Here is a 14,544-nt window from a genome sequence, read left to right on the forward strand (position 1 = left end):
TCAGGAATTGGTCACATTCCCAAGGCTGCCAGAGGTCCAGGAGCATTTGGACAATGCAGGCACAGGGTGGGATTTTGGGATGTCTGTGCAGGGCCAGGGGTTGGACTCAATGATCCCGGTGAGTCCCTTCTAGCTCAGGGTATTCCATGATTCTCTGAGGTTGGATTCTCCTCGAGAATTGGCCTCTGGAAAGCAGGAGCAGCGAAGAGAGGAACACAAACCCTGCACTGGGAACCAGCAGCTGCTCCAGGCACCACCTCCTCACAACCCTCCCCAGCCCTCACTGCAGCCCAGTCCCAGCAGCACTTTAATTAAAAGAGGTGGCTCCGTGCACCTTTTTCCTATTGATCTGCAGTCAACAAGAGCCCATAAACCAAGAAATTAAAGCCATAATTTACAGCCCTTGGCCGGGCTGCCTGCGAGCTCTGGTTGCCACATTGTACACGATGGTTTCCTGCCTCTGCCAGGACATAAACTTGATACAACAGCTCCAAAAAGAAAAAACCTACCCGTAACCCCCCCAGCCTTACAAGGCTTCCTCCAGGAACCAGCTCCAGGATGGTTTTCAGCTCCCTGTGTCTGATCTGGGGCCAAGCCGTGGTTCCAATCAGAGCAGAGAGCTGCAGATGAAAGGCCAGGCCCTGGTTCTCCCTGGCCCGAGCCAGGTGTGCAGCTGGCACCGGGAGCCTCCTGGGGAACTGCTCCAGTACAGACATGTTAAAGTAATAAAAAGAAAATGAGGAACATGTGGCTAAAACCAGCGACTCATTTCACTGATTTCTATAAATGAGTTTTCCCAGGGCACAGTTTGGGGTTTCTTTAACACGAGTGTGACAGGGATTCCAGCACTTCGATCCCTGGGAGAGGTTGGAAATGCCGTGGAGAACTCTCCTCCAAACAGCCTCTTATTTACAGTTGTGAGGGCTCAAAGAGCTGACTGAAACCTTCAAATGACAACAATTCCTCCGAGGCAAGATGCCAGAGTTGAGCAAACAATTTGTACGGAATGTTAAGTGCAGGGGGAAGCCACGGAGCTTGTAATGAAGCCGTGGTGGTGTTTCCAATCAGGACTGAACCCGGCACGGCAAAGCTGCCGAGGGATCCGACAAACCACGGCCGGGGGGAGGAGAGGGGGAAGCAGGGCTGGGGTAAAATATCCTTTTCTGTGGCTTGTTGAACAACGTGACGTGGTTGCTGCCTGGTGGTGCTGGCAGAGAGCACAGAACCAGCTGCTGCTCCGCATATTCCAGGGCAGATTCCAGAATCCAGGTGTTTTGAGGACTAAAGAAAGATTTTTAAATAAAATCGCTTTCATGGCCTTTATGCCACCTCGAGGCATTACATGTGTCCAAGTGACCGGACAAGGGGGAATGGCCTTAAGCTAAAGGAGAGGAGGTTTAGATTGGACAGCAGGAAGACACAGAGAGAGGAGAGAGATAAGGTTGCTCCAAGCTCCATCCAATCTCGCCTTGGACACTGCCAGGGATCCAGGGGCAATCACAGCTTCTCTGGGGACCCTGTGCCAGGGCCTCACACCCTCACAGGGAACAATTCCTTCCCAATATCCCATCCATCCCTGCCCTCTGGCAGTGGGAAGCCATTCCCCGTGTTCTGGCACTCAAAGCTCCACACTTTGCCCCCGGAGGCATCCAGCTGACACAGGTAATGTTACACCTTCTTGTAGCCCAAGGAAAATCCCTGAGCAGCGTTTTTAACCTCTCCTGGGCATCTCGATTTCATCAGGAACACGAGGCTCCTGCCCGAGCTGGGAACACACCAGATAAGCACATTCCTGGGGAGTGTTTTGGGGGCAGAGCCAGAACCCGGTGCTCCCTCCCCTCCCCTGGTGCGGTTCCCGACTCGCTGCAGAGAGAACTCCGGCACCAGGGAAGGCAGCTGGGAGCGCTGGAGCCACAGGGCAGAAGAGCAGCTCTGGCAGAGCCTGCAGGCAGGAGCTGGTGAGTACATGGCAATTAAATGCATCAGAAACCACCAGGGCAACGTGCAGCTTCCCGAGGCGGCTCTGACAGGAGCTGGGATGAGCCAGATACCTTCTCCCCCCACAGCCCAGCAGGCACTGCTGAGGAGCAGCTTTGCTAGGCCAGGTCTAGCCCCTGCTAGTTTTGCTCTTTCCTAGAAGACCACAGAGCCTTCCTGCCCCCTGGGCCCCTCCTAGCCCCAGAAAGGATCTGGAGACAATGGACACCTGAATGCCCCAAACCTGCAAAGAAACATCACCTCAAAGGGCTGAGAGCAGAAATGAAACCAGTTTGTGACACCACAGCCAGAGAGGGACGAGCCTGGAGACCCTTTTTCAGTGTTTTCATCACCTTTCAGCTCTGAGGTGTCTGATCCAGGATGGAAATGCTGGAAGCGGAGCCCAGAAGTGCTGATCAGTCAAACTCCCTGAGCCAGTTCAAACACATTCCCAAGCGTTGCCACATCAACTTTGTCCCGGCAGGCCCCGTGCCAGGGCAGTGTCCTCTGTCCTCACCTCCGTCCTCACCCTGCTCCAGCCAAGCAGGGACCACCTCTGTCCCCACGGGCACTGCTCCTTCCAGCTGCTCCCACAAAGGCACCGACAGGATCCCGCTGGAGGCAGAGGGATTTGAACCCAGGTGATCCCGTGACACATGGGAATGTTGTCAATGATCCCAAACCCAGAGCCAGAAAGCCCTGGAACACAGCCCCAGAAAGCCCTGGAACACAGCCCACGGTGCACAGCCCTGGCTGGGAGCTCTGCCTAATCCCAGGAGACAGGTACAGGACAAGGCACACTGGGACAAGCAGAAGCAGTTGTTCAGCCTGGAGAACAGAGGGCTCTGGGGAGACCTGAGAGCTCTTCCAGGGCCTAAAGGGGCTCCAGGAGAGCTGGAGAGGGACTGGGGACAAGGGATGGGGGACAGGACACAGGGAATGGCTTCCCACTGCTGGAGGGCAGGGACGGATGGGATATTGGGAAGGAATTGTTCCCTGTGAGGGTGGGGAGGCCCTGGCACAGGGTGCCCAGAGAAGCTGTGGCTGCCCATGGATCCCTGGCAGTGCCCAAGGCCAGGCTGGATGGAGCTTGGAGCAGGGGACAACTGCCCAAAGTGGCTCCGAAGTGACTTTTCCTTGCTTGCTCTGGGCCTGGGACACGGCCCCGCTCCAGCTGATTTGGGGGCACCAGAGCCTTTTCCAAGGAGTATTTGGAATGTCCCCCCCGTGCAGCTGCAGGGATTGAGAACAGACTCTCCCAAGCAGACCCCACTGCTGGATGGGGTTTGTTCATTTGACCTTAAAAAAAGAAAGGTAACAACTCAATCAGAATGGATAAAAATACCCTTAAAAGGCCCCAGCAGTCAGCCAGGGTTGGTGTTTTCAAAGGCACACAAGCACTTTAGGAACAGATTGGTTTATTTTTTCCATGTAATTTACTTCCAAATGTGTCCCTGGATTCCCCATTGCATTGGAGATATTGCAAAGGTGACCGGGGAAGGTTTTGTTCCTTCCCAATATCCCATCTGACCCTGCCCTCTGGCAGTGGAACCCCAGGGGGGGAGCAGTGGTGTGTCCTTTCTCCCCCCAGCCCCCCCGGTTGTGGATTCCCCTGCGGATGCACCAGCAGGGAATCTCCAGAGCCCTCTCCCTGCACCATCTTCCTAAGGCCTGTTTATATCCTCACTCAGGAGAGGAAAAAGAAAAAAGCAGACTGCCAGAATTCTTCAAAGCTGCCCAAATTACTGCATTTTTGTACCCATCCCTCTCTCCAGGTGAAGCTGAAACCCCAGGAGAATCCTGCCAGCCTTTCCTCAGGTCCTGCTCTCTGTCCCCACACCCTCCTGCAAGGCTCTGCTGCTTGCCAAGGAACTCCCTCTCATCCCAGCGAGTCCCTGCTTCAGTGCCCACTGATTTCTCTCCTTTTTTACCTTTTAGCAGGAGTGGGATGTGAGAGTCGTCACAGCCTAGGGCTGGAGGAGACACAGCAGCAGGGTCACGGGATTTCTGTGGTTTCTTGTCAGAACCACGCAGGAACACCAAAGGTCCCGTGCTTCCCAGTGCACACTCCCACTCCGTGTTTGTGTGGAGGATTCAGCACAGCACCTCCAAAAACCTCAGACAGCTCGAGGGTGGCAGCCTGACGAGCCGAGATCCACACACAGAGCTGCCTTTTATCCAGATTTTCAGGAATTTGACAGCTCCAGGGAGCTGCAGCTCAGAGCAGCTGACAGCCAGGAGAGGAGATGGGGTCATTCCCTTCCAGGCAAGGAGAACATGGGTATCACTCCTGGGAAATCCACAGTCCATGCTGGAACTCCTGGCTGCTGTAAAATCAGCTGTTGAAGGCCTTGCAGGATCACCTGCACTTTAACTCTGCAGCCAAACACTTCCCTGCAACCCCTGCCAGAGCCCCCAGTCCCCCATTTCTCCCCCAGCACCCAGAGGTGCTGCCCAGGCTGGAGCCATTTCCAGCACCAGCAGGAGAAATTACTCCTGAATGTCCAACTTCTGTCCCTCCTCTGAGCAGGAGATGAGATTCTGCAGCACTCCTTACTTGTTTGTCATTGGGACAGAAGTCAAAACCTTCCAGAACTCCAGCAAGTTGTTCAGTGAGACAAGGACAACCAGAAGTATCTCTGAATTCAAACTAATTCTTACCCCAGTCCTAATCCTCCTCAGACAGATCCCATCTCCCTCTGAAATTCCTCATTACATTATAAAATTGTAACTTGATGCCCTGCTGAGAATTTTTAAATCTTCTCCACTGTATTCTTAAAGTATATAAGCAAAACCCCCAACACTTAATGAAGTGTAAAACTAATTATTATGAAATAAAACTAGCTGTTCACCAAGTGGAAAACCAGCTCATTTTCATGTCCTATTTTCCTTTGCAATGTATTCCCTCCCCTGCTCTGCAAATGTAAAAATAAATATCCCTCGCAGCGTCGTGCTGCCTCGGAGGCTGCAGCCCACCAATGAAAACCTGCACAATTTAATGGCCCTTAAATGCTCAACATCTTTTTCCCTTCCTGTAAAATCCATCTGACCTAATGGCTGTGACAATTACGTGTATGGCTTTCCTATTAAAAGGTAATTTTCTGAGTTGGCAGAGCAACACAAGCACGAGATGACAAAAGCAGTAAACTCCAACTTCCCAGCTTTCTGAGCCATTTCCAAGTCAGCTCCTCAAGACAAAAAGGCAAAATTCCCTTTCCAAAGAGCTGTTACACAACAGAACCTCGTGCCAACACCCAGCTCCAGGCTCCATTACCTCGTTAATGTGGCGCTGCTGTTCCAGGGGACAGTGGAGCCTCTCCGGTTGCATTTGACATTCTGCTGACCTCCCACTTCCTCCTCTCACTCCTCAGCATTGTTCATTCCACAAGCCTGGAGACACCCCCATTTTTCCAGGATTTACACAATCCACACCTGTTAAAGCGCCAAAATCTACTGATATTTCTTGACCTTAAACAGAAATTGACCACTACCATGCAAAAAAAAGAAGAAACCATTTTATTGATGTTATAATATGGGAGAGATTTAGAAAAACATACCTAGAACTCCCTGGATAAGGAAACACAATATCAAAATAGGCCAGTTAGTACAACAAAACAAATCCTCTCCAATGAGTTTCAAGTAATGCAATCATAAAAGAATTTGGCTAAAAAGTAACTCTTTACTCTGAGATGTTTTCTGAAATAGTCCTCTAAGAAACCAAAGGAAAGCAGCAGCAGATCTGTTTAACTACAGACATGTATTTAGTAAATATATTAAAGGTGTTTCTATATAAAAACTGCCCTGCACATCCATCACTGTCTGCAGCCTCCACGTGGCCTCTTCAGTCCAACAAGACTCTGCCCAAAAAGGGAGAAAAAAGGAGATAAACATAACTCTACTGTAAAAAAAGGAGCCCAAGGCCTGGAGGGGCAGCTGGGGGAGCCCAAACAACACAAAGCAGAGAACTCTGACTTCAGCCCTCATTTTTCAGGAATATGGAGGGGAAGTTTGGCTTTTCTGCATCAGGATGCCACATTCCCACTTGGTGGTTATCAGCAAAGGCTTTTAACAAGTAAACTGAGGTCAGCACTCACTGGTGCTCAATTTAAACAGCCCCATTCGTTATCAGGCTCATTTTTCAATGGCTTCCCTTGAACAGTACCAAATTTCATGGGTTTTTTTAATAAAGCTTCCTTTTGGAAATCATCCTTCAGTTAAAAATGAAGCCTTGTTTCATGGGAGATTCCAGCAATTAAAAATTCTCCTTTCATTAATCCTCACTATTGGCATCTTCCCCCCCAAAGAAGATTAAAGTACATTGTTTACAGCTCAGACTTCATGAGCTGGCGTTTGAAAATCCAATACCTGAAATGCCTCGTGTGCAGCTCAATGAGCTGCTCAGTCACACCCTAATGAAGGCCTAATGAGGAATGAAATTAGGCAGCAGCAGCACCATGGCACTGGGATCAAACTGCTGCTCCTCAAACCAGGCCACTCCAGTCCCACTCTTCCAGCCTGCAGGAGTCAGGCTTAAAGCATTCAGGAACAATTTGGGGGAAGGGAGTGTTAGCGTTTGGATGGAAAACCTGGTTTTTTAAGTCTTGTAAAAGCAAAGGCACTAAGTCTTAAGCTTATATATTAAATAAAGGCTGTAACTTGGCCAGCCAAGTTACAAGAGACACCTGAACACCTTCCTCTGCGTGTCACAGCACATCCTGCTCAGCCAGTGTGACAAATTAGCCACTTTCTCTTAATCATTAAGGGACATCCACAGCTACAACACTCAGCCACACTCCTCTGCACAGTTTATTTTTAACCATCCCATGAGAGTTCAAGTTCAAGGATCAACTGGAGCTTCTGGGTATAGGTCCTGCTTTAATAAGTGGTCAATCAGACATTAAAATAATTTAAACCTCTATGTCATCATTTTGACAGTTTTAAAAGATGTTCTACACCTTTTATCTATGTCATGAAAAAAGTGTCAGGCCTGAAAAGCCGTAGCCCTGGCTTAGTGTTTTATGAGAAGAAAATGCTTCAGCTTTGTGAGTTGCTTCATATTTGGAGGCTGTAATTGCAGCTTTATCACCATCACTCATTTAATATCGACATAAAGCCCCTGAAGGTTCTCACTCCCACAGCCACAGCACCCAGACACAGCAGCCCTCAGGAGCACATCAGCAAACCAGGCCCTGCCTCATCCGGATGATCTGGAGCAGAGCAGCCTGGACATCTTCATCCATGTGACCCTGGAGGAGCAAACATCAGTCACAAACATTTAAAATCCCTCCAAGCATCAACCAGCCACTCCCAGCATTAGGAGATTCTTCAACATCACCCAAAAGTCCTAACTCGTGGCTGTGTTTTCACCACTCTGGGACAATCTGAAATACTTGAGGGATCCTGTGGTTTTTTCCTCATGGACCTCTCAGACACAGCATTTTCCTTTATGAAAACACAATGTGGGAAAAAATGACTGTCCCAAACCATTCCTGGATTCCCTGACTGCCTGGGCTGAAGCAGAATCAAGAACATGCTCACCCCAGTAAGACACAGCCATGGTAGAGGCTGGGTTTCTGCTTGGACCAGTCCATTCTAAATTAAAACTCTCCACATGAAAACAGGTACTTGATGCTGGTTTCAGGTTTATTTGAGGTTACAGAATCGTGGAATATCCTGAGCTGGAAGGGACCCATCAGGGTCACCCAGTCCAGCCCCTGGGCCTGCACAGACACCCCAACAATCCCACCCTGGGCATCCCTGGGAGCAGTGTCCAAATGCTCCTGGAGCTCTGGCAGCCTCGGGGCCGTGCCCATTCCCTGGGCAGCGTGGTCAGTGCCCCAGAACTCTCTCGGGGAAGAATCTTTTCTTGATATCCAACCTAAACCTCCCCTGACACAGCTCCAGCCATTCCCTGGATCCTGCCCCTGATCCCAGAGCAGACATCGGAGCTGCCCCTTGGGAGGAGCTGCAGCCCCTGGTGAGTCCCCACTAAGGCTCCCTGAGCTGAACACTCCAAGAGCCCTCAGCCACCCAACCAGTGCCCAGTCAGAAACGTGTCTCAGGAACCCTCACACAGAGACAGGAGAGCAGAACAATCTGCCCTGGCACAGCCATACCTGGACAGCACTGAGCAGATGTGTCCGATACACCGAAACCACCTCCTGGTGCTGCCGCTTGGCATCCTAGGAGAGAGAACAGGGACAGGAGGTGAAACCCTCACATTTTTAACATCTGCTCCTGCCTTTTCCAGCCCTGTGCACTTGGTTTTGGGCACTGCCAGACCAACCAAAGCTGAATTTCCAGGTTAAAGTTTTATCCCCTCCACTAATCAAGGAAAAAAATTCACTGCTCTTTTGCTGAAAGGCTGCCAGAGCCAGCCAGGAGCTGAGTTCACAGAATCACAGAATATCCTGAGCTGGAAAGGACCATCAGAGCCCAACTCCTGGCCCTGCACATTTATTTCAACACCAGCATCATCTATTTTGTTAAAACCACCCCATTTAAGAACATTTTGCCTTGTAAGAATCAACCCTACAAACACTCTGATAGGTGTGCTTGTAAATCTGTGCAGGAGTAGAACTCACTTTGCTCAGACACAGCTTTAATCATGAGCTTTACTGAAGCCACAGGGGCCACAGAAGTGTGCACAAAATCCGAGCACTCAGGATGTGTCCCCTGCTCTGTCAGTGCTTCATGATAAACAACACACTCAAAAGCAAAGGAACACTACTCACAGCCATTAAGAAATTACCACCTCACCCTTCCAAGGTGAGAAAAAATACATGGGTCGGGTTTCTGTAAGAAATTACTAAAGCTGAGCCTGCATTCAGAAATGGTCTTGGCAGGACTAAACCTCAGTATCTCATAAGCACAAGTTCTCCTACTTTGCTTATATCCTTTTCATCTGGAAAAGCTGCCAAGTCTTGCAACTCAAACTGCAGAAGAAAGCAGAAAAATTTACTGAGAAGCAAGAACTCAGGGGAAAAAAACCCAAAATAATGGCTACTGTACTTGTGAAGCATCAGGCTGCAGTCACACCCCCTGCTCCAGCAGGCACATCCAGATTTCCCTGTTTATACAAGGAATTAAGCAATGCTACTGCACGTCAGACAACACCTTGTGTGAGCACTTACAGCCAGCTGCTGCTGGAGTGTTTTCACTTGGCTCTGGAGCAGTTCCACCTGCTGGTTGTGCCTCTTGGAGGGGATCCCAGTGGTGTATGTCAGCTGGGACAAGCCATTGAGAGCCTGCTTCAACCGCTCCACGTCATTCAGCAGCTCTGTTATCTTTAAAAAAAACAACCCACAGAAAACACCATTTAGGGATGTCTCACTGAAAACTGTTCTTTAACATTCTTTCAAGTCTGATGAAGCCCAGCAAGCACTGAAGGGTCTTTGTCCCAGCTTGCTAAGAGAGGACTTTATTTTCCTGACATGCTGTCAGGTTCCCATTGTGCCTCCGGGCACTGGGATGTGTCAGGTACACACCCTGCAGGTCAGCAGTGATGTAAACGACTGAAAAAAGGGAGGATCTGAGGATATTCCAGGTCTAACTTCTAGGAAGAACAGTGAACCTTTAGCTAAGGCAAGTCAGTGATGCCCCACAAACACAGCTCCAGTGGGAGGAGGAGTTGATACCCCCAAAAGTCTGAAGCTTTAACAGAATTTAAATACTGCACCATGTCCAAAACATCCAAGGGGTTGGAAAAACTTTGCATAATGCAAAACCAGGACTTCAGCTGCTTTGGGCCAGCCCTGGGTACCTAATGCTCAGCACACAGTGGTGCTGGAACACCTCAGGAGCTGCGTTTGCAGCCTAGTCCCTGAATGCCAAGCTGAGAGCACCAGGAGCATGAACCCCAGAACTCACCTTGTTGTCCTTGGCTTCCACCTGCTTTGCAGACTCCTGGATTCTCTTCTGCAGGTCAATAATGGTTGTCAGTGATTTGTCACACCTTTCCTTCTGGTCCTTGATCTCCTGCTCAATGCTGCAGCTCCGCAGCTGGAGCAGCTCCTTCTCATCCTTGAGGGACAGCTCGCTCCTCCTGGCCTGCAGAGCCTCCTCACAGGCCTGCTCGTACTTCTGGTTCATGCTGGACAAGTGGCCAGCCATGCTGCTGACCTGGGCCTCCAGGGCACTCTTCATGGAGCTGTACTCTGCCACGGACACCAGCTCCTTGCTCTGCAGCTCTGCCAAGGCCTGCTGGCTCAGCTGCAGCTCCGCCTGCAGCCTCAGCACCTCCTCATTCTTCACTTGCGTTTCTGCCTCCTTTTCTTTCAGGCTGGTTTTGATGGCTGTGATTTCTCCTTCCAGCATTTCCTTCAGCTGGGTATATTCCACCAGAGGCACTGAGGACTTCTTCAGATCAGCCAGTTCCTGCTGCAGCTCCCCTACTCGGAGCGTTTCCTTGTTGTAACCCTCCTCCTTCCTGCTGAGGGCTTCCTTCAGCTCCTCCACTGTGTGACCAAGAGCCTCCCTCAGGGCCTCCATGTGCCGTGCCGGGAGCTGCTGAGCCAGGGGCTGGCTGGCCCTGTCCTGCTGCTCTTCCTGCCCCTCCTGCCCCATGTGTTTCCTCAGCAGTGCCCTCAGCTGCTGGTTGAGCTCCTCCATCCTGCTGGCACACAGCCGCTCCAGCTCGTGGGATTTCTCTGCCAGGATGTAGTTCTGCTGAAGGTCATTCTGGATGGACAGAACCCCACTCCTGAGCTTCTCGTTCTCCTCTTTGCACTTCTGGGCTTCCTCCTCACTTTCTCTGCACTTCTGCTCCTGTTCCTGCAGCTTTGCCCTTAATTCCTTCACTGTGGCTTCAAAGCTCTGCTCTCTGTCCTCAAAGGAGGCAACCGGGGCATATTTTGACTTGATGCACTCTTGAATTGTGTCCAGTTCCTTCTTCTGGGCTTCAATTTCTGCATGCAACTGTAAGATTTCATCTTGCCCCCTCTTATGCTCAGCCCTAATGGCAGCATTGTTCTCCTGCAGCTCTTGCACGCTTTTATTTAAAGTATTTACTGTGGTTTCATGATCTTTTAAACTTATATACTCAGTTTTTATTTGGTTCTGTAAGAGTTTCACCTTACTTTTCAAAGCTCCATTTTCCTCATTTACCCTCAGGAACTCTTGCTTTATCTCTCCAATTTTCCCCTTCAGATCTGACAGCTCCCCATTGGTCTTTTCCAGGGTGCTGTTCAGGACAGTTTTAACCTCCTCGTGTGTGGTCGCCAGCACATACTGATCCCTCAGGGTCTCCCTCAAGTCCGTGTTCTCCGTCACCAGTTTGCCCACTTTTGCTTGCTCCTCATCATATTTCTTCTGAAGCTCAGCAAGCTGCTTTTCAAGCTCAATCCCATTAGATTTTAAAGCTTCCACCTCTTTCTTGTGCTGCTCTGGAGACAGGTACACAGCTTGGAAGTGGCTGATATTCTCACTTAAGTTGTTCCTCTCTGCCAGCAACTTTTCAGCTTCTGCTTTGCTTTCATTGTACTTCTTTGTTATTTCAAAAAGCTTTTTTGTCAGGTCTCCCACAGCCAGATCGTTTGTTTTCTTCAACTCTTCATGAATTTTTAAAGGCACATTCTGGCTTTTAATTTCAGTTTTTAGCATTTGGGCTTGCTGCTTCAGCACCTTGTTATCAGCCTGCAATCTTTCAAGTTCCTTCTGCAGGGTCTCATTCTTCTGTGATAGCTCAGAAATTGCCTTCCCCAGTTCCTCTTTCCTTTGCTCAAACCCACTCCTCATTTGCTCGTGCACTTCTGGCTTCACATGCTGAGCCAGCTGAGCTCTCTGATTCTCAGATTCCCTCTGTAAAAGCACAACCTCTGCTTGCAGCTTCTCTCGCTCCCCTTCCACCTCTGCTAATTTCCTTGCTTTCTCATTCACCTCGTTTGACAGCAAACTCTTCATGTTCTCAAACTTCTCTGTGCTCACAGACTGGGCCAATTTGGCTGCTGTCTCTTTGAGCTGCCCTTCCAACTCTGTGACATTCCTGCCCCTTTTATCTCGCTCCATCTCCAACTTCACAAGTTCCTTCTGCAACCTTTTATTTTCCTCCACCAGCCTTCCCTCGTCCCTTTGGAACTCTGCCACCAGCAATTCATTCTGCTTGATCTGGTTCCTCAGTTTCCCCACCTCCGCAGAGGCTCCCTCGTACTTGGTTTTCATCTCTCGGAGCTGCTCCTTGAGCTCCTCTGTCACCTTGGTGCTTCCCGAGGCCACTTCGTTGGTCAAGTGATCCTTCAGAGCAAGGAAGTGGCTCTGCATTTGCTTCACTTTGCCTTCAGAGTCAAACATTCTCTTCTGAACATCCTTTAAAGCATCCTCCAGCTGTTTTATCTGTCCATCAGACTCTGCCTTGGTTCTCTCGCACTCTGATGCCAGAGCTTTACATTCCGAGGCCTTCAGAGACAGTTCCCTCTGCAGTTTGCTGATCTCTTCCTTGGCTGCACCAAAGCAGCTCCTCAGGTTGTCAAGTTCTTTCTTTGAAGTTTCCTTCTCTGAACTGGGTGATTGGGTAGGCAGGGAGAGCTCCAGGGGCCTCAGCATAGACCGGGACTGAAAGGAAATTGGCACAAAAATACACGTTCACAACTCTGACAAGTCACAGACACGTGTTTAGTACTTATCATTTAAAATGGGAACTTTCACCCAGGGAACTGTCTAAAATCCAGTTGATCTGAACATAACTCATACAAGAGATTTCTTTTGCTTTCTTAAAACCACGGAAAGTTATTCCTGCCCATAGTAGAGGAACAGGTATTTCAGCTTTTAACAGCAAAAATCTTGAATATTGCTCTACATTACTGCTTCCCAGTCATGGAATGGTTTGGATTGGAAAGGATCTTAAAGCCCATCCAGTGCCATGGGCAGGGACACCTTCCACTATCCCAGCCTGCTCCAAGCCCTGTCCAGCCTGGCTTTCCAGGCCACTGCCAGGGATCCAGGGGCAGTCACAGCTGCTCTGGGCACCCTGTGCCAGGGCCTCCCCACCCTCACAGGGAACAATTCCTTCCCAATACCCCATCTAAACCTAAACCTAGAGGGGCAGGTATAATACATTAATTCCACTTCCCTTGTTCTGCGTTCATATTTAATCACTCATCTTCTAGAGCAAATTTAATTTATTAAGATATTGCTCCCATCCCTCAAGCGTATGACAACAATTTTTCAGGAACCAGAACAGAAAATGTCATGGTTAACAGACCCCTCTTGCTGAGAAGGGTGAGGAATGCAGTCATTTGGAATTCTAGAAGGGTTTGGGTTGGAAGGGACCTTAAAGACCGTCTCATTCCACCCCCAAGGGTCTGGTGGACCTTGCTTACACCCAAAATGTAGCTTTAAAAGGTTGATATATTACCATATAGCAGGCAGGAAAATGAAATCTTCTGAATATTAGCTGAATTTAAATAAGAAAAATATTATGGAGATGTACCCCAGTTTACACTGTGACTTCGTAAAACACGTTTAGGAGAGCTCATGACAGACCCAGCAGTTCCCAGCATTTACAGCCCTGTCACAGACAGGACTCTAGAGGGCACCCACAGTTAAAAAGAAACATGGAAAAGCAAGAATCCCTCAAAACCGTGTGTTCAGAAGCAATGCTCAATAAACACACATTTATAAGCACGTTTAGCTTTCCCCGCACGACTATCTCAGTTCCTTCCAGTGGTAAAATATTTATTACCTGGGATTCCACTGCAAATGCTTGGCCTTGTTTAAGTAATAAATCTTCTTTTCCTGGATTTTCAAAGCAAACAGTGATTAGGCTCTGGTTAAAAACAGTAACACAATCACAAGAACACTGATTTTCCTCCCTAGCTTTATTCTGGTCACTGGGGCCATGCTAGGCTGAAGGCTGGTGTTTAAGTGCTTGTTATTAAAACAACAACTACTTAATTAATCCCCACAGGAAACCTGGCCAAAGTCCTCCTAAGGAGGAGGGGAAAAGTGGTTTGCCAGGCTGGGTTCTGGTCCTGCAGAAGGGTCACAGCTGGCAGCTTGCCCAGCTCACGTCTGCACATGACCACAGCAGGAAAAGCATCCCCTGCACTCCACATCCATGACTCCTCCTGCCAGGCAGCCAAACACTCAAAATATCATTTAATCTGTCAAGAGCCCTTATGTTACACAAGTGCAAGGCAGGTCTGCAGCTGGGCTGGATGCAGGAGACTCCAGTTCCTGGAAATGGGATCATTTCTCACACAAGTGTGAGCTCAGGTCGCGTGCTGAAAGTCAAACCTGCTCCACTCCAGCTCTGACACTGACACAGCTGCTGCCCCTCAGCCAGGCAGAAGCATTGTTTAGCTTGGAAGGATGGAAAGACTGGGATTATGGATCCTGCTCAGCTCGTTTTTCACATCATCAGAGGACACAGCAGAGTCCCCGGACACATTTCCCAAGGCCAGGCACTCCTGGGAGATTGATCAATGGTGCCCTGGCAGCACCTACAAACACAGCTCTGCTCGGAGGGCTCAGGGGTGGACACAAGGCCTGGCTGCATTTCAGACCAGCAATAGGAAGAGATGACCAAAACTCCCTTGATCTCTGTATTCTAACACTGCATCAGGCACAGCA

At 49.4% G+C, this 14,544-nt stretch overlaps 1 protein-coding gene across 1 annotated transcript in view; it reads right to left on the minus strand.

Moving 5' to 3' along the window:
- Window positions 1–5,470: 5,470 nt before the first annotated feature.
- The window catches only part of UACA (uveal autoantigen with coiled-coil domains and ankyrin repeats), a 28,674-nt gene continuing 19,600 nt past the window's right edge, over window positions 5,471–14,544 (minus strand). Inside the window, exons 15-19 of the mRNA XM_039557687.1 lie at window positions 13,655–13,707; window positions 9,847–12,525; window positions 9,111–9,263; window positions 8,094–8,159; window positions 5,471–7,223 (exon numbers count right to left, since the gene is read on the minus strand). Of these exons, the coding sequence (XP_039413621.1) occupies window positions 7,152–7,223; window positions 8,094–8,159; window positions 9,111–9,263; window positions 9,847–12,525; window positions 13,655–13,707 (3,023 nt within the window). The 3' untranslated portion in view covers window positions 5,471–7,151. The remainder of the gene's footprint in view (window positions 7,224–8,093; window positions 8,160–9,110; window positions 9,264–9,846; window positions 12,526–13,654; window positions 13,708–14,544) is intronic.

The sequence above is a fragment of the Corvus cornix genome, chromosome 10, assembly GCF_000738735.6.
Source record: "Corvus cornix cornix isolate S_Up_H32 chromosome 10, ASM73873v5, whole genome shotgun sequence".
NCBI classification, from domain to species: domain Eukaryota; kingdom Metazoa; phylum Chordata; class Aves; order Passeriformes; family Corvidae; genus Corvus; species Corvus cornix.